This window comes from Cataglyphis hispanica, chromosome 21, assembly GCF_021464435.1.
Source record: "Cataglyphis hispanica isolate Lineage 1 chromosome 21, ULB_Chis1_1.0, whole genome shotgun sequence".
Taxonomy (NCBI): domain Eukaryota; kingdom Metazoa; phylum Arthropoda; class Insecta; order Hymenoptera; family Formicidae; genus Cataglyphis; species Cataglyphis hispanica.
In genome coordinates, this window is record NC_065974.1 from 4,270,804 (window position 1) to 4,297,636 (window position 26,833).

Genomic DNA, 26,833 nt, shown 5'->3' on the forward strand with positions numbered 1-26,833 from the left:
ATCAGAACAATTTGGGAGCAACATATTGGGGGAAGATATTCGATGGGATTGGTGATGAGAAAGAGAGGAAGGCGAGTCTCAAAGGAGCCGCTTTTGAAACAACCCCGTACCGCTCTTATGGGGGTTGGAATATGGGCGGGGATCATTGAATGGCGAATCATGGAGGTAGATAAACGATATGTGAGGTCCGGAAAAAGTATCGTGAGACATAGCTCGGGTTTTTCAGGCGACGAATTTTAATGCATTTCCTTTGTAAAACTTTGATGGTCCGCTCCATGCAAATTGACACAATGAGGAAAGAGAAAAGAGAAAATATAAAAAAGGCAATTATTAATTCATATTTAGTGAGAATATATTTCAAGTATAATTTATAAGTATTCAGAATAACATTTTTAAAATATCTTCCCATGTAACAATGTCCTATTACATTAGTTTAAATATGTACAAGAAATTTATATCAAATATATCTTCTTTTTCATTTTTCTCATTTCTAAACTATGCATTTTAAAATATATAGTTACGATTTAAAAAAATTATTTTATAATAAATATATATTCATGACTTGTAAATTTTATGTTAAAAATAAAATCTTACAACTTAAGTAACTGTATAAATTAAAATAACTATATAAATAGAATATAATATAATTCGCACTCGTAATATAAATGTTCCTCTGAATAAATCGAGCGTGCAGAAATTTCCTATATCCGTGAACGCTTTCGCTCAACGAAATTCGAAGGGTTGAAGTCAGAAGGAGGGTCGATAGGGCGAAGATATTTTCTGCTGAGATACCGAAGACAGACAGGAAGAGAGAAAGAGAAAACGAGCGAGCGAGCGAGAGAGAGAGAGAGAGAGAGAGAGAGAGAGAGAGACCGACCACCTACTTCGTTGTCACAATGGGGCACAAATGCGTGGCGACAGGGCCCGTAGATATACGGCAAGCTGATTGCTCGTTGTGTCACTGTGCCCCCGATTGTCGGCTCTTCGGGGCCCATAGAACCCACGGTGCCCCCCCGCCGGTCGCGTATTGTCTCCTAACGGCGGGGCCCCGTGATCAACGATGGTTTGCGGGGGCGGCTTAAAACCAGGAGACAGGCCTGACGATTCGGGACCAATCGCGAATTATGTCTGCGCCGTTTTTTTTCTGGCTGATTGTTATTTTTATTTATTTATTTTTTTTTTTAATATATTTTAAGTGTCGCCATTCACTTTTCGTAAAGTGAATAAAAAAATAATATTTCTGAGATAATTGATATATTTTAAATTAATAAATTGATTAATTTTCAAAAAATTTCTACTTCTATTTGAAATGTATAAATAAATGTGTACCTACCTTGCAAGTAAATTTTTGATGAAAAATTGGCAAGTAAATTTTCCGTTTATCCATCCATTCCATTTATTATATATAACAGTGCGTTATACAAATCAGATACATCTGTTGCGTCGGCGAAACGCTCCGTGTGTTATATATACAGTAAACTTACGTAACTGGCCAATTAGACAAGTTGTTGAATAAAATCGCCATAGGAATACGTTTGCAATAACTTTTCTTAACGCTTCGTACTACTACTACCTATATGTATATACAGCGTTATCCGTTAAAACATGCTTGAATATGTATACGTAAATATGTATATATAGATGCAATTTATATTATATATCGTTACTATAATAAAGTAATTCTAAAGCATCTCGGAGGCATTGTTGTTGCACAACTTATTGCCCGTAAGTGCTGATCACTGCGACGAATAAACCTTCGCGTTAAATTACGACACTTCTTCGAAGTGAGAGTGTGCGGCTTACACCTACGAATCTAGAGTTAATTAAAGTAAGTTTTATACTTTATCATAAATATGCAATAGCGTTAATGCGGAAAAGCCTGAACGTATTATCTAGCAATAGCAGTACTGAGCGATTATAAAATATTTACATCACAATCGGCTTGCATATACATTTAAAAATCATAGCGAGAAAGTATATGTATTTATAAATAAAAAAATCTTTCCTCTCTAAATTTCGCGAACGCTACGTAACACACGTATATTTTACATTTAATTTAACTAGAAATTATTATTACAAAGATGATACTTTTTATTATATACGACTTTAGAAACAATGCTGCAATATTTTTCATAAAAATCGTCGCTGAAACAATGATCCTCAAATTTTTCCGACGTAACAACGTGATAACAAAAAAGTTACAATAACTTAACAACAAAAGACGTATGAGAAGCGTATTTTTTATGAACAGAAATATGTCCGAGGCGCGCTTAAATAATTCCAATTTTTATCTTTACACGATTTAATTAAGTTCGCTCAAGGAAGACAAGATAAACGTAACAACAAAGCGTCTTCTCGAATCGCTGTCTCTCACGCGATGCATTTGCAAGTGCGTGTAATCGCTCCTCGTGACAGACTTCATTCAGTGAACTCTTCCGCAAACCTGAGAATCGATGCCGCCCAAGTAAGGATATCCGCTCTTCGCCTCGCTGGGGCTGTGAGGCGTCACGTGAGGCGTCATCCCCGTCGAAACTGGCACACCGGAGGAAGATGCACCGCCTTGCACCATGCAGGCGCTCATGTTCGACGCGGTTGGACTCACGCTGCCCAGACTGCCCAGACTGAGATTAGTGGAAGTCAGATTGGAGGCGAGATTGCTGCTGCCGTAATGAGAAGCGTTGAACAATCTGCAATATATATATATAAAAAAAAACCTCGAACGTTTATAAAGATGGTATTATCGCTAATTGACTTGAATATGTATGTCGTTTGAAATTATTTAGTTCTAAAAAAATTATATTATATATTATATATTATCAAAAATATCAATATTTTTCTTTTCTATATTTATATTTAGGCTTGTAAGAAATTATATAACTTTATTGTATATATAAGCAATATATAGGGTGTGTGTTTAAAATTTGACCCAGCCCCCTGGATTTTGGAAACAGCTTTAGATATGGGAAAACGTTTCAGATAAAAAATTGCAAGATATTAAGAGGAACAGATGATGAAAGTATGAACTTGACCTTCAGTCAGGGGGATGGGTCAGACTTTAGAGACACTCTGTATAATCAAATAAATAAATAAAATATTATTGACATTTTATTAACTGTTATATATATATTGCTATTAGTGTGTAACATAAAAAGAAATGAAAAAATGAATATGAAACATTGAGATTTAAATTTGAAGAAATCTGAAAAAAATTCTTCATCAAGAGAGACTTAAAATCGTGAAATTGTATGAATACGATATTCATTAAACATAAACAGACGAACAAAGGATATTCTCACAAATCACATATATTAGTCGTATATGAGTTAAAGGAACATATTATTTCCATCGATATTTGGGGGGAGGGAGGGAGTGTAATTATCTTTCTCCGATCGATATGTTAAATGTAAATTAACTATTGTACGCGCAGAAATGTACGGCTACGTGGGATCCGATAAAATGAGCTGCAGTTACAATGGTGAAAGGTGTCCACACACGGTAATACGAAAATGAAATTCCCTCGCATGGTTCTCAAAGTGGCAAACCGCCGTTTGCAAGGCGATACCGCACTAACACACGCACCGCGAATCGGTTAGGGCGTGTCGAGGGCGGCAGCGGCCGATTTCCAAACACCGTCGCGGCCCTTTGAGCATTTCGGTACACCAGCGTGATTAAGGATCTCGGATCGTGTCTCGTGAGGGATACAACAGCTTCGCCCCCCTTTTGCTTTTATTATCATATTTAGTCATTTCTTAAATTTCAAAGAGATTACTGTAATTATTTTAATATACATGAAATGCAAAAATGTGGAGAACCAGGAGCACATTTTGTATATTTTATTTAATATACGTATCTAAAAGGAAAACACAAAAATAGACGCATAGATTTTTTTTTACGAATGATGCTGCGTCACGCGTTAACGACGATATGAAGAAAAAATAGTTGATATGAGAAATAAAATCAGACAAATAAAAGTCTAATAATTAAAGAAAACCATGAAATCCATTTCTGATAAGAATAAATTCATAATTTTTTTATGTATATATCTATGTTTTAAAGTGTAATATACGATCGCAAAGCGCAGTTAGTGCGCTTTGAGCATTTTATTAATTTTTAAGCGGCTAAGCCCTTTAAATCCCAATGATGTCGGACCTAATGCGCATCTTTTACAACTCATTTCCTTTTCTTTTTATTTAGAAGGTAGAGCGACGTTTTCTGGCGAATACAATGATCAACCATACAGCCTATCTATAAATCCTTCTACGAATCTATATTCATAGAAAAGAATGTCTCTTTCCTCTCTCACAAATCAGATTTTTTTCTATAGACCTGTTAACGAATTCTTAGGAATTTAGTTGTGATCGAGTCTAATAATCGATTTAGAGCTTATAATTTTGGGAAATTGAAATTTATCATCGAATAAAATATATTGAATATTTTATTTAAGAATGAACTGATTTTAATTTTTTTTTTTAAGAGAGAAAGAGAGAAAGATTCCACCATTCTATTAAAAAAATATTAAACATATACTATAAATTATCAATTTTTTCAGTATTAAAATTCGACTTTCTTTTTTTATTAAATATATAATTTAAAATGACTCGCAATTATTTCTCAACAATTTTTACAATTTCAACATCTATTTAAAATGCTACTTGGGAGTTCCACAGGTTATTTACTTCATTTCGTTAAAAAATACATTATTAGCGTAATTCACGATTATATTTTCTTCAACGTTTTGTAACTTTCATACCAGCTGAACATAAAGTGGTATCTTCGAGCGTCAAGATTTATTTTCTTCCTTCTCCTGAGATATGCATCATTGAAATGACTTATGATCATTTTATGACAGTCTGCGCAGTTTCCACGCTGCTTAAACATGAAACGACAAAAATGACAGTTATCGACAGCGGTGAAATCTTTCGCTCTGACCATGAAAAGGGACCGCCCATGCGACAGGCTGACACTCCGACGGCGGTCCGTCAAGCATTATCTCGGATATTTCAAACAGGCGAACGCCCGGTATACCACGTGATGATTTGGCACAGAGATGCGAGTTAACGGTAGCGATTGTAGCAGGTGTCCGAGTGAGACAGAAAGCTTGAAACACACCGCCGCGAGAAAGAGACGCGCGCGGGGATAAAGACGGCGAAACCGGGGTGTTTCGAACAATTAATTCAGCCATTGTGGCGTAATAACAGGTTGGCTTCGGTGCTCTACAGTGTGTTGTTACACGCCGAACGGACGAGCCGATTCACTCCAGCAGATAGGGAAACAAAGAGAGATAGAGATAGATAGATAGATAGAGAGAGAGAGAGAGAGAGAGAGAGAAAGAGAGATGTGGAGAGGAAACAAGGACGCGAGAGAAAGAGAGAGAGCCAACGGGGCCCCACCGACACGTTTTCTGTGTGGTCCTCAATTATGTTGCTTCTCGAGCCTCCATAATGAAACGCTACCGGCTAATAATCCAATCCGGATCTTGATCCTTCGACAGAGGGTGTATGTACCTGCGCCGTGATCTAGCTTTAACCGATCATGGCAGAGTCGCGAGATAGCGACGCATAATCACTTGCGGGGGTGTTCACAGATGAGAAATGGCGCGTTCGATTATGTCAATCATATGATTTCGAGTTGCTTGAATAAACGGACAATTTTTCTTAAATCAAAATTTTCAAACGTGAAGAATAATTAAATGTTAATTAAAATCAAAATTCTTGAAAAATTCTGAGAATTAGTTGATTATGATTTGAGAATTGTAAAGTCGCGAACAATGATAATAATAGCTTTTTATCAAAAATCCCTTAAATTTAATTAATTAATAAAAAAAAAAAATAAAAAGTGACATTTAAAAAATTTGTAATTGAAAAGGTATTCAATAATAAGATCTTATAATACAAAAGAAAAAAAATAGGGAACACTTTTCGTACTCTAAAAAATTGGGTTATTTTAAAAAATCGCTGAAACTCGGCGAAAAATCATCGTAGACGAAAAATTAAAAAATATTTTGAAGCTTAAAGTTTCAATTTAAAAAAATTTTTATTCTTCTCGTTCTAAATTAAAAATAATAAAACAGAAAAAAAATACTAGAAGTGAGAAAGTAAAAAAATTTTTTGAAACTATCGATATCACATTACAATTGAAACTTAGTTTTAAAATATTTTTTCAATTTTTTATTTACGATGATTTTTTGCCAAATCATAATTAAAAAAAAAAAAAATACAGATTTAGTTTTAAAATCGTGTAACTCGATAAGAAAAAATTGAAAAAAAATTAAAAAGAGAAGCACTTTGTAGATAAAATGTTATAATTTATGGAATTTGAATTGAATCTTTTGAGAGAAATTTTCGGTAATTGTTTATATTAACTTGAACCTCACGAATTATTTTCATTTTTATATAAATTATAGAAAGCACATTTCTAAGTAACACGCACTTTTTTGTGGCGCTCTCTTCTGGTTTCAGAGTTATGCGATTTTGAAATATCATAATTTTCGCATTTATGTCTATGATCTTTTCCCTATATCTTACCTGCGTGTTTATGCTTTTTTGTTTACATTCGCGTCACTGTCAGTATATTTTCGCTAAGAATTTCTTTTGTTTGTAGAGTTGTTTTTATGTTACTGCTAGTACGCTTTAGAATCGTCTTTACTCATAATTATTATTCCACGCAAAGCACGGTTCAAGGCAAATTTATGTGTCCAGTTTTTTGATAGTGGAGCCCCTCCCCTCCCCTCCCCCCGCAGGGGGAGCGAAGCATACTGTCTCTACATATATATTTTAATGCGTAAATATAAAGTGGAAAGTTGTACAGCCATGTGGAACCTTACTTCGCATTAACAAGTATATGGAGAGAGTACGTTCTGCCTTCCCCAATCAAAAAATGAGACACATAGGTTTGCGTTGAACCTCGCTTCGCGTGGAAAGTAGAAAAATCCAACGAGCTTCGTCCCCGGGAATGTAAACAAACACTTTTTCCACGTCTGCTTTACGCAAATACAACGTAACCAAATTTTATTTTTCCTTATAACAGATAAAGCATTAAAACTGTGAGACGTAAATTAAAATTGCATGTCTTTGGGACCAGAAGAGAGCGTCACAAAATTCAAAGTGCGTGTTACTTAGGAATGTGCCCTCTATAATATATGTAAAAATAAAAATGATCCGAGAGGTGTGAGTTAATGCAAACATTTACCAAATTTTCTTATCGCGCTGTCGAATGCATAAATGCATAACTTTAAGAAACAAAACAATATGTTTTTTTTTTTAAAGCAGAGAACAAGAAAGATAAAAAAAAAATTTTTTCCAAACTATTGATAGCGTGTTAAAGTTGTAAGTTCAAGCTTAAAAATTTTTTAATTTGTTTTATCCACGATGATTTTTGGTCGAATTTTTAGCGTATCAAAAAAGTATTCCTTAATTTTTTTTTAGTAGTACATAATAAAAATTGTACATAATATTCGCAAAAAATTGATTTACATTAGATTACTGGCTAGTAAAAAAACAAAAACTAGAATAGATTTCTAGTGTATAATATCATAACAGGGATCTCTTAGGTCCTTCAGAATGGATTTTTCTATGCACATAAGTATATATTAAGTGAAAACTTACCCGTAATTGTCCGGAGTTGTTCGTGGCCATTGTTGCTGTGCTGTATAATAATTATCCCCATAATTGTAATGCTGAGGGTAGCTGGCGGTGGTGGCTGCGGCGGCAGTAACACTCGCCTGCCCATAGCTCTGATAGCTCTCAGCGCCACTGCCGTAATGTTGAGTTTGGAAGGATTGCAATCCCATGGCATTGAAGGCGTTCAGCTGTTGGCTATTGAGCTGTTTGCGAAGTCTGGCGCGTCTATTGCTAAACCAGACCTGCACTCGCGCTTCCGTCAGTTTCGTTCTGCAAAAAAAAAAAAAAAAGAAAACAATCCACGATTATTAGTGGAAATATAAATAACTACTGTTATTGTAAAATGACAAGACCACATTTTGATTTTGCAACTCTCTCTTTGGTCGATAATTATTACAAAAAAAAAAAATTTAAGTTTGAATCTTAATAAAAAATGTATTTAATTTTTTTTAAAAGCCGATAATATTAATTTGATATATTGATATATAAATCTGATATTTTATTTTATGCTATTTTTTTTTTATTCGTATGATTTAAATATTTAAATTGTTATAAAATATTTTTCACAAAACTTACTTTTGTGCGAGTTCTTCCCTGGTATACACGTCAGGATATTGCGTGCGATGAAAAGCCGCTTCCAGTTGCTCCAGTTGTTCGCCGGTAAAGGTAGTCCTGCTCCTGCGTTGCTTCCTCTTTAGCGCGATGCCGGGCTCGCTTTCCGTATCGGAGTCATCGCCGCTACTTCCCGCTGAAAGTAATCAATGATGATGCCTTGATTGATGAATACTTGATTAAGAAATACTTCATTCTCTACAGATCGTCAATTATTAACGAATTTGTCTGAGGACAAGAATTCAGTTTTCTCTCCTCGTTTCCTCAAATGGGATGTGTATCGAGAGAAAACATCTAAGTTCTCTACTCGAAACTGACATTAAGCATGGCCGATTGCTCTCGAGAGATGAGACGCGAGCGTGCGTTCTTTAATAGCGGCGAGTGCATCTCTCCGGCATCTCGGTCCAGCACGTGCTGCACGTCAGATACCGAAGATAGGAAGCGAGTGGTTCACGCCCACAGTTCACACGCCGGTCTCAGCAACCCACCATTAAGACCCTTCTGATTACAGCCGTGCCCAGCCGAACCTATACTAAACTAAAACACCGGAGAAATTAGGGTCCGCCGCGAAGAAATTAAGTTCTTTGACATGTCCCGTCCCACCCGAGCTAAACGAAAGCCCGCGGAGCGTTGCTGAAGGGGAATCGTTGTCTGGTCCCACGAGACACTATTTATGGAATTTCGAGTTTGATTTGTAACCCTTTTCGGGTTCTGGATTTCTTCTCCACGGTCCCTATTACATTGACCTCAATAACTACATCGTTAATAAATACTCCTCTCGACTGATGAAATTTGTCCTGAATAATTTAATATATAAAGTACTTACTATATTTTTTTAATTTTTCTAAAATTCAACTAATAATGTTTATCAATTATTTATTATTTTATTAGATGATGAGGTTTTCCTTTTCCACGGTATTTTTTTTATAAATTACGGTGTACGTCGACATAGAATGTAAAGTTTGAACGTATCAAAATATCTCAAGCGTTGAGTTCTTCGTTTTTTTGCAATAGACGCCATAATTTATGAATTTAATATTGCATTAAGTCAATCAACAGGACACTAAAAAAAACTCTAAATCAATAGCACCTGCGCGAACATCAGCCAGAAGTTCAAGAACCACAAAGTGCACGGCGGTTTTCGTCAGATTAAAGAGCGTTGCGCGCTCGTAAATCGTCGCAACGCTTTGAGGAGCTTACTTAATGATTTTTCGAGATCTTTATGCTTTCGGGGAGCTATCAGCGCCCGCCGATACTCCATGAATTTTGGACTAAAAGTATCAATCAAATATATGTATCAAAAAAAGGTTGCGATCACCTCTTTCATATAAATAAATTTAGGATTATATATCTTAGATTTTATTAATCATTTCGAGAAAAAAGCTTTTTGCACAAATTAAGTAAATTACATTTTTTATTTATTCCTTTTATATACATTTTTTATTTATTAATAAAAATAAAAATAAATGGAATTATTTACAAGAGAATAATTTTTGATTAAAAAAAAAAAAAAAAAAAAAATTTCCCCTATATGAAATTATGTCCACCACTTTTAGATGAAAAATAGTGTAGTAATAACGAAAAACAGAGGATCGAATCGTTCGTCGAGAAATATTAAACAATTACTATGGTGAGATCGGCAAGGCGGCCGCCGCCATCTCGAACGTGGCCGATGAATGGTCTCGGAGGTCTCAATCACGGCCTTCGCCCCGCAGTAAGAGAGCATCTAAATCAATAGAGAGAGGGTGCCGTTGTGTTCCGCGAACAAAACGGGGTGTGTTGTTGGCGGTTTGTAAGATTAGAGGCAGAGGCGGCGCGGCCACGAAGACCGAGGAGGACCACACGCCGCGTGCGCGTATAGTAGCTCCGTCCTTCTCGCATCTACGCGGCAGCCTTCCAGCATCCTCGTCTCGTTTCTTCTTCCCGGGCCCCGGACTACTCTTGGCCGTTCCACCTGATTTCTTCTTTCACATTCGTCCGACTCTGTTCCACCTGACCTCTTCCTCCTTTACACTCGCCACTCGGCCGATCTGTCCCTCTTTCTTCTTGTGTCCCGATCGTTTCCTCCCGATTTCTTTCACCGAGGGACAGACCGCGAAGGTTATTTATCGCGCGTGTTCTTGGCTACTGGAACTGCTGAGTGATCTTGCGTTGTGGGACTGATGTTGCGACGAGAGGGGAGAAAGGAATATAGAAGATGAATGATGCAAGGCGAAGTGATTGGAGTGTGTATTTGTGAGATCCATTAGATTTCTACGCGTTGATTGCGTCATGTAGTTGATCTACTAGATTGTTCGCTAATTTCTAATTGTCGCTATCAAATGTTTTTTTTGTATCTAGTAATCATGTAGGTACATGCATACGAATCATTTATATTCATTTTAATTCTATTAATCTATAATTTTTAAAGAAGTAAATGTCAAAAAATGATAACAAAAAATTATTAAAAGAAATAAAATAAGAAATTAAGTTATCTCAAAAACTAGGCAAAGATTTATAGAAACATCTTCAAGGAAAGCGATCATTAGTATTCCATTACTGTATATTCATTAGTATTCTTGCCTACGACGATGTATTGTTATCGCGTTAGTGCGTCATCCACTCAAGTTATCTCGCTTTTCTCCTCGTCCTTGGATCCTCATTACGTGTCACTAGACCGATATATTTTTCATACTTTGATGTTAAATCAGTACGTTATAATCGAATAAAAGGAGACGCGCGGAGATTCTACGTGCATTCAAAAAGATCTCGTCCCCCTCTGCTCCTTCTTCTTCTTCTTCTTCGTTTCCTTTCCTTTCGCGACGGTACATTAGCGGCAGGAACATTGCCTGACTTTCTTTTTATTTTTCCCCCTTTGTTCGAATTATAATACATAATTTATCCAGCTTGTAAACGTTGCGGACGCAATAAAGATCGATGTGTATTTTTACTATTTTTTAAATATTTTTAAATATATTTTTTAGCAAATTATGCTTAAATGTGTGTGTGTGTGAATCGGTATTTTTAGATCATTTTATTTTAATACTTCATACTTAATAAATTATCTTTCTCGTAGAATATTATCGTATTACATGATAAATTGTTTTCTTCATTTAAAATATATAATTTAAAAAAAATGAAAAATAAATATTTTCTATTTAATCTTCATTATTTCAAATTTTTTCATCCATTTCAATTTTTCCTTATAAAATTAAACATTTTATATTTGGAATATTTGTAATGTAATCTATTGTGGGAAAAAAATTTCTTTATTCTTCAGTCACAATACAGGTAATAAAGGAATAGGAAAGAAATGTTGGAAAGAAAGAGAAACGAGGATTGCTGATTTTGCAAGAAAAGACAGCATGAGAGAAGAATTGGTCAAGGAGTGACAGAAGCAACAGGTCGAGTACCCCCGTGAATCCTTGCGCGAAGTTGCAATCTCGGGCATATACGTCTAATCAAAACTAAATCTTCCCGACAAGGTAATAAACTCGACACATCTACGCGCCACGGGACGCCTAATATTTCTTCGCGCCCCTCACCGCCCGTAATAAATAAAAACGAAAGGAATTCCCCTTTACATGTTCGCCGACCAGACCTATATTTCTACCAATCCCAGCTTGCCCACGAAACTGCTGGATACTTCAATAAGCACAACCCACGTGTACAAACACATGTACAAATATCGCAGAGATTCATGTAACATTTAACATGTGTGTAAATAAGATACTAATAATAGCATCGTGAAAAGTATCCGTGTAATAAGATCCTTCTGCGTGACCAGTGCGTGTAACTGAAATTTTTTTATTACTTTTATGTGACTAATAATATTGCTTTATAATCTGTCGACTCTAGAAATTTCATATGAAATGATAACGACTTTCTGATACGCATCACGCGTATGCGAAGAATGTCGAGTCGCGTTTCAAATTCAGCGAGCACCCGCGATACGGTCGCCTTGCTTTAATTAACTTAACATCGCGGCTACGCTATAATTACGCTTATCGTTCGATTAACCCCTTCAATTATGTTCGCTGCGTGCTTTATGCGCTGTTAAAATGACGAGATGTATCGCGGATATCGCTCTTAAAAATATCTCCTTAAGGGAAGCGCAGCGATTTAGTCGCGTCAAAAATCTTGACAGATCGATCGATATATTTAGAATCGTAAATATTATTTATTAAAACTTACCAAGAATGCCATCGATGGAGTGATTCCTGCGTGGATCGTCGTTGGGACGGGTCTGGTTGGCTGGTCCACGTAAAAGTCTGGTGATGCTGGAGACAGAGGGTGCCGAGGCTTTGTCGCAGACTCCATCCTGCTGGCAGAACCGCGTTGGACTAGTTAGTATAATTTTTCTATATTTATTTTATAAATTTTAAATATTATTACGTACATTTCCGGAAAGATAAAGATATAAATATTTTTAAAATACGGTCTAAGAAATTGCATCTTAAATGTTTTATATATATATATATATATATATATATATATATATATATATATATATATATAATTTTTAAGTTTTATATATATAATTAAAAATATTTTTATTATTTATTTTTGCAGTCATATTTATTTATATCAAAATCGATTACTTTCTCCAGACTCTTCTTTTTTTGATCTCAAAATTATTTATTAATTACGCTAATGCAAGTCGTCACCCGCATTTTCAGAAAAATAAAGATATATTAAAAAAAAAAAATTCTGAAAAAATTGCATCTCAAGTATTTTAAATTTCCAAGTTTCATATATACATTAAAAAAAAATTTGTATATCATTTAATTTTGGATTTTGTAATTGTATTTATTTATATGAAACTCGATATCTGACTTTCTCGCGACTCTTCTCCTTCTAATCTCAAAATTATTGATTTATTAATTACGCTAATTCAAGTGCAAGGGCACGGGCAATATCAACGGACCTTTATCAATTTCTCGCGTATCTCCCAGCTGAATATGCCAGGATTTTGCCGTTTGAAATCCTCGATCTTCGCCTCGACTTCCGGCGTAGCGACTCGCGGCTTGCTGCCGCCGATCACGCCGGGTCTGATCGATCCCGTTTCCTGATACCGGTTCAGGATCTTCGATACGCATCCGTGGGACACCCTCAGCTGTCTCGATATGACGCACGGCCTGATGCCGGCCGCTGCCATCTCCACGATCTTCAAACGAATATGGTTCGGTAATGGACGGCCGTTGATGAACACACCGCCCAGCTGGTTCACGCGACCCTGCCCTGCAAAAATAATAAGGCAAATAACGGTTTACACATCGCTCGTAAAATGGCTCTTCACGTTGCAAGAACAGCTCAGTTATCTCCGACGATCCATTTGTACAGACACGGTCACGAGTTACACTCGGAATTAATAATGGAATAGGTGAGGCGTCTGTCACGAGATCGCGCGCTGTCGGTGACTTCAAACGAGAATCAGACGCAGATCCGCGTCGCTATTTTGAAAGGCATAATTTTCCGGCGATCAATGGAAAACGCAATACGTTTCTCCTCCTCCTACTCTACAAAATAATTATCGCCGTTTAACATGCACGAAGCTAAATATATACCGTACACAAGAGACAAAAGGAAAAAAAATCACCGTGTATTGGATAAAAACGGAGCCGAGGTAAAATAGCGTCGTTTTCTCGTCGCCGATACAATGCAGCGCCGGTGCGCACAAGTGTGGAGAGCAGCCATTTTTCTCGAAATAAATGAGAATAAGCGGTGTCGGACAAAAGTGCGGTGGCGATGGAGAGAGAGAGAGAGAGTGAGAGGGAGAAGAAGACGAAGAACGGAGGAAGTAAGCTCGCGCGCAAAAGAGGGCCCGCTTAGCGAGACAAAGCGCGGCGGCGACACGCGAGGTGCCGCTCAAACGTCGCTAATTACTGGTAATTAGTCCATCCCCCTTAATTAACTTAATTATAATCGCGAAGTTAAACAAACGACGTTGCACGCAACGAACGGGCGAAAGAGCGGCGCCGACCGGACCAAAGAGGGGCAAAGAAGCGGAATGAGATGCGCGCGCGGACGCGGTGGCTCCCGGACGATGCCGAGGAGGCTGGACCCTCGCGTGCTTCAGAAAACCACGAAAGCGGGACACGTCACGAGTTACGGCCCTGGTTTTGCGCGGAGCAGTAAAAGCTGCGGACGAAAGGACAGTGAGCGTGGAAAGGAGGGGAGGAGGGGAGGCGGAGGTGAGACGAAGAAGGCGAAGGCGACCTTAAAACTCGGGGAGTCTTAAAAGCGTTTTCTCGCGCGGCGACGCAACGAGGGGCCTCGACGAACGGACGTAGAAACCGGGGGCACACGCTAGGAGCCCGGCTTGCACGTTATTTACATAAAGGAAGTTTTGCATAAGAGATGCGCTCTCGGCGAGAGAAGAGGCGCGTCTCGCGAATGGGATCTGCTAGTCCTCTCTGACTGACTATTGGATTTTTCTTATTATTAGTATTAAGGTAAACTTGGATTTTGCATTGTCGATTGTTTAATATAAGATTTTTTTTTTTTTAAATATGTTATATCGTTAATTTATATTTTTGATAACCGCCATTATTATGAGCTTATTCACGCTTATTCTTTTTAGTCAGTAACGCTTAGTTTATAAATTTCACATCTCTTTTAATTCCAGAAGTGGAAAGAACTTTTTTAAACATATTTTGGGGCGCTGAATCCAAATCTGCAAGGTAAAACGAAAACTTGGACATTTTAATATAAAAACGATCATTCCGTACAATTTGATTGGAGGTAAGAGATTCAATATTTTTATATTAATATATACAATGTTCAAGTTTTCACTTGAGCCTGTCTGAAATCTTTTGCATATCGGATATCGTTTGCTACGAATTTTTAAGATGATTTTAAAGATGATAAAAATGCGTTTTTTGGAAAGTTTCAACTTTATATTTCTCGAAAATCTGATCTGATATAAATTGTTCAATGACAAATTCGTGTTTAGCGTTTAAAATTACCTTAAAAACAGTATTTAAATGTTCTGGCACAAAACCTTGTACATAGTGTAATTATCAAAAACGATACAAGTGATAATAATAATTAATAATCATACACAAGTTATAAGAAATGTTGATCTTTCAATTAATTTAATATCTCCAAAGAATTTTCGGATTCTCTAAAACATATATATCTCTTTTACTCTTAATATTTAAAGCATATCTAAATTCTGATTTTACAATTATAAAATATAATTACAAAATAATAATAATTATGTTAAAATAATAATAATAATTACAAAATATCTATCTCTTTTAATCTTAATATTTAAAGCACATCTAAAGTTTGACTTTACAATTATTCTCACTGGAAAGGACGGAGGAAAGCGCGTTATTATGCGAATGACGGGATCCGCGAGCGATGCGTCGCGGATCCCCGGCAAAAAGCAGAATAGAAAAAATTTTCGCGATCGCACACACCGGGACCTCGTGGTGCGCGCGAGCGCGCGGCGGCAAAGTTCGTGATATATTCTCGCCGGCTACCTGCTGCGAGAGCGCGGGGCCTAAGAGTCCGCTAATTACCACGGCGTAATTCAAAAGACGACCCCCTTCCCGGGCGCGTCCGAGGCCTCACCGGCACAAAAGTAGTCCCGTTTCGTCGTTCATCACGGGCCCCAGAGATTTACATCCCCTTCTGTCCCCCATCCCACCCCCACCCCCACCCTCCCCTCTTACCGTCCCCCTCGCGCTCCGTGAGGGACATATCCGCGAGTGCGTGCAACGCACACACTCCCACACTCCCGCCGCCGCCGTCGTGCCCGGCGTGTATAGGCCGGGTTACGGTCCCGACCGGACACCTCTCTGGTGTGTGTATGACGTCAGTCAGGCCGCGGGGCCCGACGGGATTACAGGCAAGATCAAAAGGCGCCGCCGCCGCCGTCGACGAGCTCTCTCGGTGCGAGGCGCGCGAGCGCTGCGGGATAATCTTGGCGTGAATTTCGGATGAATTGGATGAACTCGGGAAACTAAAGTCGATGATTAGAAAAATATCAGTTGCGATAATTAATTCGAAGAAAGTTGAGTACAGATATATAGACAAAGAGAAATTAAGAGACGATTGAGAGAAATAAGTGGAAGATTAGAGGCTCTGAGAGGAAAAAAAAAAAGTAGGACAGGAAATCATAATAGCTTTCGTAGGTGTTAAGTGCGGCAAGAAAAAGAAAAATTTAAGAAAGCATGAGATAGATGGGTTATTAAAAATAGCTAATCACGTAATCTATCGATTTTCTTGAAAGGCATCCGTGTTCGAGATCGTGCAGGGTCGTGCATGTTGAGGAATTCGTACGGTAATACACGGGAATGTCAGGAATGCCAAGCTACCTATTCGCGTCGCGCGTGCAAAGTCTCTCACACGTGATGCCATACGTCGCGCCGATCGTTGCACTCGCGCGCGGGACGCACTTTTGCAAAACGCCCGGCCATCGTAACTCGAGTCACGCGATTGAAAGTTGAATGTATCACCGCGTGCGAGCGAGCCCTTTACTCGCGTTTTTCTTCCCTTATACGTCGATGAATATTGTCCGACGCGTTCTTGCGTAAACGCGCCGCCGCTGGTCGTGCGTTCGCGCGCGATTTCTCACCGCCTTTTGTGCCATTAGTCTCGCTATCGATTGCAAAAATCTACGTAGGTATTTTTTTCGATCGAGGAGAAATCGAGGAGTGATTCATGTATCTCCGTGGCTCACTTACGAACGACGGGCCCTTTCAGGCTCGAATAAGGGAGAGCAAAAAATTGAATTATATTAACATACAGAGAAATATATATATTTCTGCTTCCTCATAAAGGAAGCATTGTTTTTCTAAAATTTTTTTTTTTTTTTTTTAATTTTGATGTGTTCAGAATGTTCTAAAACGTCAAAGAAACGTCAAACTGTCCGTATGTGTGTATGTGCACAGAAAGGACGTGGTTGTCTCGTAAATTTTGAGATAATTTGGGCTAAATTTTTTATATGAATAGAGAATTGGTGAAAGGGCTTATTTTTTATAAAATTTTGAATTTTTCAAAAAAAGTTGTTGCTCTAACTTCCGCGAAATTTTGAGATATCGGTCTAAATATTTTTATATGAATAGAATATCATTAAAGAATAGTTGATATTGAATTTAGTGAGAATTGGTGAAAGAGTTTATTTTTTTATAAAATTTTGAATTTTTCTAAAAAAAGATGTTCTAACTTCCGCAAATTTTAAGATAACGGACTGAATATTTTTACATGAAAAATTTTTACTAAAATAGGGAAGAAAATGCAATTATGAGAAAGTTTCTAATTCGCACAATTTTTTACTTCTTTATTTATATTTTTCTCTCCTTTTCTTGCAATGCGCATCGAGTTTGGTTGTATAAAAAGACGACTATCTCAGGAAGACAATTTAATCCAAGGAAGCAACTGGTGAATGATTTATGCGTCCTCACGCAATTTATTATAGCGCGATCGTGGCAGTAATTTTCGCGAGAGTCCTTGCTGGAGGACCACCCTGTTGGCACGAACGTCAGGGAGGACACACGGTAAAGGAATGGTGGAAAAAATAATTTTCAGCATGAATTATTGATAACGGGCGATTGATTGTCAGCGATTAGACTTAATGTCCACGATCCGCGCGATGTGACGCGATCAAAGATCCATCCCTCCCGTCTGATTTGAATTCGTAAGACGAAGCGTCGCGCATCGTTAATATTTACCTGCGAGGCAGCGCCTCCGTCGTCGACCTCAATCGAGGTATGCTCTTAGATACGAAGTAACACTACAGAATTTCCAAATAATTGACAGGCGTACGTCGCCGGGTGTTTCATTAGCCGAAGGTATCGGGCACCCCGCGACGCAGCCCTCAATTAAACCTTTTTCTCCGATATCGGTCCCGATAAATTATTACGTGCGAAGAGCCGACGCACGGTATTTTGTGGCCGCGACATTCGCGGTTTACGCGCCAGCCGTGCAATTACGCTCTTTACGAGACTTTTCTTTATGGTAATCCATCCCCTTGTCGCGCTCGCTTATCGCTCTTAAGTAATAATAATAACGTTATACCGGGTATTAATTGAATCTTATTAAGGAGATGCGCGATCACTCCAATTTGGCGTGATGAAGCGCGTGATGGTACGGTTTGCGGGAATTATAAGATGTGATCGCTGAATTTGTTATTCAAGGCTTTTAGCTGTAAGTGTAATCATCATCCAATTACGACACAATTTCAAAGCTATTTCAGTTGCGCATCTTCTTATCCTGATTATCGGCGAACGGATCGATAATTTTTGGAGTAAGCGAGAAAAATCTTTCAAAAATATATGTTTTGTAATAAGCCAATTTTATATTCAAATCGTAAGAAAAATTTTCCATTTACAGGGTCTTTATAAATAAGTGCGAAAAATTTTAGATGATTCTTTATCAAGAAAATTAAGGGTGATCTTTCATATAAACATATACTCCTATATTCTTCCTTGAGGAGTTACACTTCTTTGAAGGAGGAGGTGAAAAAAATTAGGTTTTCTTTTTATAGTTTATAATTTTGTGTTGTTTTTATTCTATTTTTCTCCAACATTTACTTTAATTTTGTTTTGCTCGCCTTTTTTATTTTAAAATTCAACTTTTTGTAACTCGAAGCCTATGCCATTTAACATGATGCTAACATAATAATGTATTTTATCTTTTTTCTTAAAAATTATTGATTTTATGAAAAAATGAAAGAAATAAAAAATTTTAAATGATCACATTCCGGTCCGTTAAAAAGTTCTAATAAAAAATTGAATAGAGTTGTTAGTTTCATCCCGTTATAATGATATGAAAAGATTAAAAAATATTTGATATTAGTAATTAATTAATTACGGGAAGATTAAAAAAAATTGAATAGGGATTAGTGTTAGTTTCATCCTCTTATAACGATATAGAAGATTAAACAAATATTAATAAATATTCTTTTTATCAGCGAAAAATATATCCATCAAATTTCATTTTTCTAACTTGTTCAAAATTTGAAAAAAAAAAAAGAAATTTTATTTTCACTTTCCCCTTTGGAAAAGTGTAACTCCTCTGGAAGGAATGTAGGAATATATTTTTATATTAAAGACTCCTTTTAATTTTTGAAAAAGAATCATCTAAAATTTTTCACTTACTTAGAAACACCTTCTATATAAATATAATATGTGTGTAATTGAAAGAATACAAAAATTATTACTAGCACTTTATTAGAATATTATTATGTATTGTTCCTACAAAAGTCTTTAATTAAATACTGAGACATTACACAGAATCAAAGTATCAGTGATTTTATTATAAACAGGCAGATTAAACATCAATAAATAATCGCGAAGCGACGCGAATTCAGTGAATTCTAAGAGCGAGGGTTAAGGATGTTCTGGATGTACAATAGTAGCAAAAAATTGTCAAAATTAAAAAGAAAACATGTTTCTTACGTTTATACTGTTTGAGAAATTAAAAAAATAAATTTGGGTTATGAAAAAAATTTAAGTATCGCAAAATAATATGGATTTTGACGTAAAAGAAAATAGTTTTAATTAATATTTTTCCTAATTAATGCAAAAATTTTTGATCGTGAATATCCTCTGAAATCAACTGCAAAAAACAATGAAAGACGAGTAATTTGCAGAAAGAGAAAAAGAGACAGATAATATTTTTCTACAATTTTTAGTAAATAACTTTTAAACGAATTAGTGGATCTAAATCAAGTTTTGCACAAATATTTATTAAAATTTCCTTAATATATGAGAAAATTTTTATTTCATTGGTAATATTTTTTCTTTGTCAAATTTGTCAATAAGTGCTACAATAGGCGATTTTCCATAAGAATCAATAGTAACTTTAAATTTAAATAACTTCCAAACCGTTAAGAGAATTGTGCTTAGTTTTTGCACAGATATTCAGAAGAAATAGTAGAACAATCTACGAAATTTTAATGCTTTTGTTAATATTTCGATATATGCCACATACATCCTTAATTTCTCAGGCAAATCCGGACCGAGACGACGACGGTCCACGTTCGTTTCGTCAATTACGCAATCTGCCGCGATACGAGTGCATGGCGATCGTCGCTATAGGCGGGGACCCTTCGATGGAAGGTGGAAGATGAAAGTGGAAGGTACACGCGCGTACCTGAGTGGGAGTAACCCGCATGTACGAAAGGGATGCATGTACTTAGCGTGCGGTGTGAGTTCCAAGTCGCGCGAGGGCTTCAATCAACGTGCCGTCGCCCGGGGCTCATCCGATATCAGACATTAGGTACCCACGGGTACCGTACCTTTCCTCGGCACTCTCTTCCACGTTCCGACGCCCACTACGCGCCGACTTGTGTATCGAACTTTATTCGAGAATTACCGTCTTTCCCACCCTCCCTCCTCTCCCTTATTCCTCGTGCCCCGGGACGCTGGATAAACAATTGTGATGTAAAGGTATACGTGAAAGAAAGCCATCCACGAAGAGATCGTTCACCATTCGAACAGTACTGTTATTGTCATTAAATTTCCCTCTTTCTCTCTCTCTCTCTCTCTTTCCTTCTCGTATTATATATAAAAAAATAAGCGTAAAATTATGATAAATTATAATAAATCATATAAATAAGAGTAAAATTATTGAGTAATAAATGATAGATAAATTGTATTAATAAAAGGTATGTCATATTTTATTTTCTATGCAATTACTTTGTAAAATTAAAATGTCAATCTTTGATTAAATACGTAAGAGGCGTATAGTAACACGTTTACCCCTTGAAATTTTTATACGTTCGCGCAGCGCACTGTTCCATAACTCATAAATTACACAATGCGGAACGACATACGGGCTCCTGTGCGCGCGATTACTTATGCACAATTTCTCCGTCTCTTTCCAGACCTCTAAATCATATCTAGTCGACGATACGTAACCGCCACGCGGTTCATATTGCGAAACGCCGACTACCATACAGATTAGTCTTCATACATCCGGATTACGTAATGACGTATCAGTTTTTCTTTTTTTTTTTCGTTTTCTTTTTTCGCGGACCGATAAGTTTTCAGGTTGAATTAACCGATCGATCCGAGTCACGGATCGAACACGGCATTTATAGAGATGAAAGTCGCGCTATTGAAAGTTACACCGGCGGGCAGCGAATAATTCAGTCAAAGCGTAAAATCATTAACATCGGTTGTAAAATATCCGCGGGGACGCCGGCGGGCGTCGTGCGTCGCCTGTGAAACTCGCGCTGACATTAATTGCGAGATTCTCTGCGAGGAAGAGTTTCTGAGAATAGCGGAAGTAATGCCACTTTTCTTTCCTTCCTAATAATTAAATACTAATAACATTTAATTTATTAATTTTTGAAGGAAGAATTACTTGAAAAGTTTTTTGATTACATCAAAAATAGATACGAGTTGTCAAATGTTAGATAAGAAAACACGTATCCTATAATTAATTCATAACGATATTTATTTCTCGTAAAAAGTGGCAAAAGAGATTGTATGTATAACACATCTCTCAATTTTTATATAAAAGGGAAGAAATTATAAAGCTGTTAAAGCAAAAGATATATTTTGACATTTTAATTTGTAAATAAATTCAAAGGAAATTATTTGTCAGCCAATTAAAACAAATTATTTTAATTATTTTTCTTTATATAATTGTTTGACAATTATAATAACTTTAAGGACTGTTGCATTAAGAAAAATGAATTTAATACATTTATTATATTTATTTTATTATTAAATCGGCAAATTATTCAGAATCCCATCAAATATTTAAAATTTGCATCGAACAAATATTTCCTTCGAATAATCTAAAAATTATTTAAACATTTTTTATACAATCTTTGAACTGGTATTGATTATATATAAGATTTCAAATTATTATCGAATGACTTTATAATTATCACAATTCTTACCTTGAAAGGGATATCCAGTGAAGTAGGGTGCCATGTTGAGAGTGCTGACTGCCATCTAGCCGTTCCCGTTTCCAGGAGAAATCTCCCTCTTCCTCTCTCTCTCTTTCTCTTTTTTTTTGTCTGCGTTGTTCACCAGCAGCACCACCACACCGAGGTTCCTCACTCCCCTCGATCCCGAGTCCTGATTACACTCGGTTCACAATCCGTATCCTCACTTTTTCCGCGTGCCACGATCGATATGCGTGTGTCCCGAACGACAAGAGCGGACGGTGTCCAACAAGTGACAAGAAGCGGCACTCGAAGAATTTCTACTGCCAACAGCCGAAACGAAGGGGGCTCGGCACCACCCTTCTTATTTTTAACTGCGACGCAAAACGGGACGGACCTGTTGGCTACGGGGTCTCGGCTCGAACTGCCGGCTCCTGCGGCCGCGATCCTCCAGAACACAGCGAAGAAAACGAAAGGCAGGCACGAAAGGAGGAAAACCTCCGAGGAGGATGGCTCCGCCTTCATCTTGGGGGCCCCTTTCAAGAACGGCTAGTCGACGGTCCCAGCCGTGCTCTTTCATGGCTCTATCGGTGCTGCTGCATTGGTCACCTGCCAGGTAATTTCGCCGCGGCGGAGGTGGTCGCACGTCCAACTCCGCCTCGTACAACAGACTTTCCACCACCAGCCCTGAGGAACGATGATGTTTCGCGCCCGACTTACCCTCCCGGCGGCTGGCGGCGTCGATATCGCGCAGATCGCAAGCCTCTCGCGGCCGATTTCCTTTGCGGATTCGACGCGGTCCCCACGATCGGGAAAGAGATCAAGATTTCGTTCCAATGCGCCTGTTCACCGGTTCGACGTTTTCACGGCTCACAGAAAACTGGATCCATCATCACGATCTCATATATAATCTCTAAAACTTATTTGTAAAAAAATATTCTGAAAATTTAAGAAATGTCATCGATTTTTTTTTTCTTTTACCTTATGCGATTGTCATTGCATATAGCCATTAAAACGTGGCGTTCGTCTATTACTTCTTTCAAGAAATATTTTTAAAATGCATATAATGCTGGATACATATTTTAATATAATTTTTCATCCCCGTTAATTGTTTTGCTCTTTAAAAAAGTCATAATCAAATCAATAAATATTTTTAAAATTTTATTGAATTCTCTAATCTGAAAATTATAAATATTATAAGTTTGCATTTTGCTGATTTAAATTTACATTTTCCGACATTTGTAACTTTCTTACAATAAGAGAAACTATATATTTTAATATAATTTTTCGTCCCCGTTAATCATTTTCCTCTTTACGCAAAGTAATTAATAGCGATTTTGACAGCAAATACTATAAGCTAGCGTTTTGCTGATTCAAATTTACATTATCCGACAATTTTAATTTTATATACAATAAGAAAAAACTGCATATATATTTCAGTATAATTTTTCATCCCCTTAATCGTTCTGCTCTTTAATGCAAAGTAATTAACAGCGATTTTGACAGCAAAATACTATATACATTTTGCTGTTTCAAATGTATATTTTCTGACAACTCCAATTTTATATACTGCACGCATCTTTTAATATAATTTTTTATCCCTGTTAATCATTCTGCTTTTTAATTCAAGTAAATTAACAGCGATTTTGACAGGAAAATACGCCGCGACTTGACTTGAATTCACTGATTCATCGATTCTAAAATGGCATAAAAAGGCGAATAAATGCCGATAAATTGACGATATCTAATTTTCCTTTGATTCAGACGAATGCCGCGGCCGTCGACACTCTCGTCGTGAAAGCCACTCCACGTCGTCTCCATGCCGAACACGCATCGCGTGATCTCGCCAATGAGATCGTGCGAGGTTCAGAGGAGCCCGCTGCTGCGAGCGCGTATACGCTTCCGCGGTAGCAATTCGGCGCGCATCGTTAATTAAAATTAATTACGTTTGTCGAGTAATCGTGCGTTTAATTGAATCGCGGGATTCCGCTGAAGACTTGCGTCCGAGACGAAAGTGGAACGGCGGAATCGACGGCGGATTCTGCACGGACACGCTCCTTTTCTCTCACCGTAAGTCCTTAATGATAAACGTACGCGGCGCGACGATATCATTATCTCCGTTTAATTAATGTTGTAAAAAGCGTTCGCGCGTGTGAGAATGGAGAAGAAGGCCGGGACGGGAAAGAAAATTTCTGTGGCCGCAAAAAGAGAAACGTGGCGCGCACCGGCGCGCATCCTAGAACGCATGCGGCGAGCCATTTCTTTCTTCCCTCTTGGGACATTAGACATTTCGGACAGGTTCCCCGCCGCGACGAAACCACCTCCTCTGATTCGCGTGTAATCACTTCGGACATGGACCGAAAAGCCGCGAACACCCGCTCCGACGAGCATCGCAATCTGACACAATGGGCCTCAGATGGACCCGTGCGTTTCATTAATATATGCATTTATAAAGCCTGATGTGTATCAATCAGCTGCAACGATTATTTCGTCTGATGGAGTAAAAATAATTGTTCGATGCATCGAGAGCCTCTTACAAAGACGGCTTTAAACAATGAAGCTTTACGATAAGAGACTTGGAAATTTTCAACTGTCAAATAATTTTCTCCAATTTACGATAAATATCTTCCATTTATTTGCGTATCAAAATTGCCATTTACAATGTCAACATGTGCAACGAAGGAAAGTATCTCGCCTTATGAAAGGCAATTTAATTTATCCGAGTCAAGACTCGCGCATTAACCGTCGCGTCAATCAAACGTCGCGGGGAAATTTTTTTCCGGGGGCTAATTAATTGCGGGCCCCGGGTCGAAGCGCGATCCGCATTAATCAGCATCGAGCGCGCGTGAAGAAAGAGACGGAGAGAGCCCGTTTGTGCGAAATTTATGCGCGTGCCCTCGACGCTCCGTAAGAAGAGTCACCCCGGATCGGACACGCTGTTGCGCCTCTGCCGCCTTTGCCATCATTAGGCGGATAATGCATATCTTAATGATTACGAAACGAAACACTGACGGCCAGAATGGATACGTGCAAGTATACGCCGATGAATGGCGGTCCGACTACGGGCGACCACCGTTCGCCAACCGTCCGCCAGTCGTCCCACGCTCCCGCAATCAGCTCCCCATAAACTACAATCACGACACGTGCTATATCGCGCCGACCGGTGCATCACACCCTGCAAATAGATGATAGCCGCGTGGATTAACTGCTGCGGGATAGATCGGCGTGGTACGCGCCCGTGTTCCGAGGAATCTTCACGCTACCGCGCTACGACCAAAAAAGAAATAGTCTAATTGCAAAGAATTCAGTCAGTAATGACATTTAAACGCAACGATTAATTGAAGATTAAGCTTTTTCAACGAATTAATTCTTGAAGAAATACAATTTTAACAATATATAAGATCTTATCCTTCTTCTTGGAAAATGATAATGAAACTTTTTATTTGGATAAAAGTAAAATTTGTTAGCTTTAAAATTAGATATGATGAAGAATAAACTTTTATTACACTTTATTATTTAATTAAAAATTTTCTAAAATTAAAGTAAGTAAAAGTGTTCAAGTTTCAATAATCTTTAATTAATATTTATGTTAAATTGAAAAGATAATATATTAAATAAATTACAAAAATAAATAAAATATTTAAATAATTAATATAATAAATAAATTATATAATAAATATAATAAAATATTTAAATATAAATAAATATAAAATTTTTACATTTCATATTACAAATTTTCATTGAAATAAACTGATGTTTATTAATATCTCGAAAAACATACAAAGTGTAAAGAATTAACGTAACGTGAGAATCATACAAACGGGCCATCATGTGTCGTTAATGCACTTCGAAGAAATCGTTTGTATTTTATGAATGTCATATGAACAACATTCTATTCTTAACGCTTAAATAACTCATTGTCTTATCCGACAATGTAAGAATCCGACTGCAAATTTCAACCTTCACGCTTCGAAATTCGCTCTTTGCACCCGTCACGTGGGGCGCACAATCCGCCCGTTGTCTTCGAGCGCGCTAATCTCGGGAAAATACGAGCGTGCTCGCGAATATTATCGCGCACCAAGTTAATTACCGCGTCGCTCCAACGCGACAGCGGGCAGGGAAGAGAGAGAGAGAAAAAAAAAAAATGAGATAGAAATGGCGGATGGTCTGACGACGAATATATATATGCGCGCATGGCGGAGAAGGAGATCGTAACGGTGTTATGTGCCATTAAAGACAGCAAACATCGTAGCTTTTATGCGCTGTGGAAAATCACGAGATTGTTCGGGGACATTAGCACCGAAGACCGCTGGATTCTAATAATCGTCGCTCCCACGGCGACACACGCTTGATTAGGCCATCCCGTCCATCGTCAGGCGCACAAGATTCGCAATCAGGATATTTTTAGCTCGCTTAATACGACGATCGTCGCGAATATAGGACCTGCAAATTGAAATTTAGAAATGACGTCGGCGATAAATATCGTTTGTACCACCGAGATTATTCGAGCTGAGGATGAATTGCAGCCACCGTCGGTCTACGATGAAAAGGCGATTCGCTCGAGCGATATATCTGTCAAACGACCACGTCTCAATCATTCAAATCACTCCGGTGAACGATCCTTCACCACAAACGATCTATAATTTTTACTAACTTTCCCGGGCGAGCTTCGGAGGAGATCCGTATGATTTCCTGCGAATCGCCACTCGAATGATCAATCGGTCTATCGGGATCGATCGGGTCGTCGCGAACAATCTCGAGCATCAAT

The 26,833-nt window shown here is 37.7% G+C and overlaps 1 protein-coding gene across 2 annotated transcripts; it reads right to left on the minus strand.

Annotated features, from left to right (window-relative positions):
• Window positions 1-1,397: 1,397 nt before the first annotated feature.
• On the minus strand, window positions 1,398-22,467 carry LOC126857213 (protein gooseberry-like). 2 transcript variants are annotated; one of them, XM_050606421.1, is made up of 6 exons: window positions 22,078-22,467; window positions 13,138-13,451; window positions 12,405-12,531; window positions 8,196-8,367; window positions 7,605-7,889; window positions 1,398-2,687 (listed from the first exon to the last, which is right to left on the minus strand). In XM_050606421.1, the coding sequence occupies exons 1-6, from the start codon at window positions 22,130-22,132 to the stop codon at window positions 2,423-2,425; spliced, it is 1,218 nt and encodes a 405-aa protein (XP_050462378.1). In that variant the 5' UTR covers window positions 22,133-22,467; the 3' UTR covers window positions 1,398-2,422. The 2 variants fall into 2 exon arrangements, with proteins under 2 accessions (XP_050462378.1, XP_050462377.1); XM_050606420.1 differs by having other exon boundaries at window positions 12,405-12,534.
• Window positions 22,468-26,833: the final 4,366 nt, after the last annotated feature.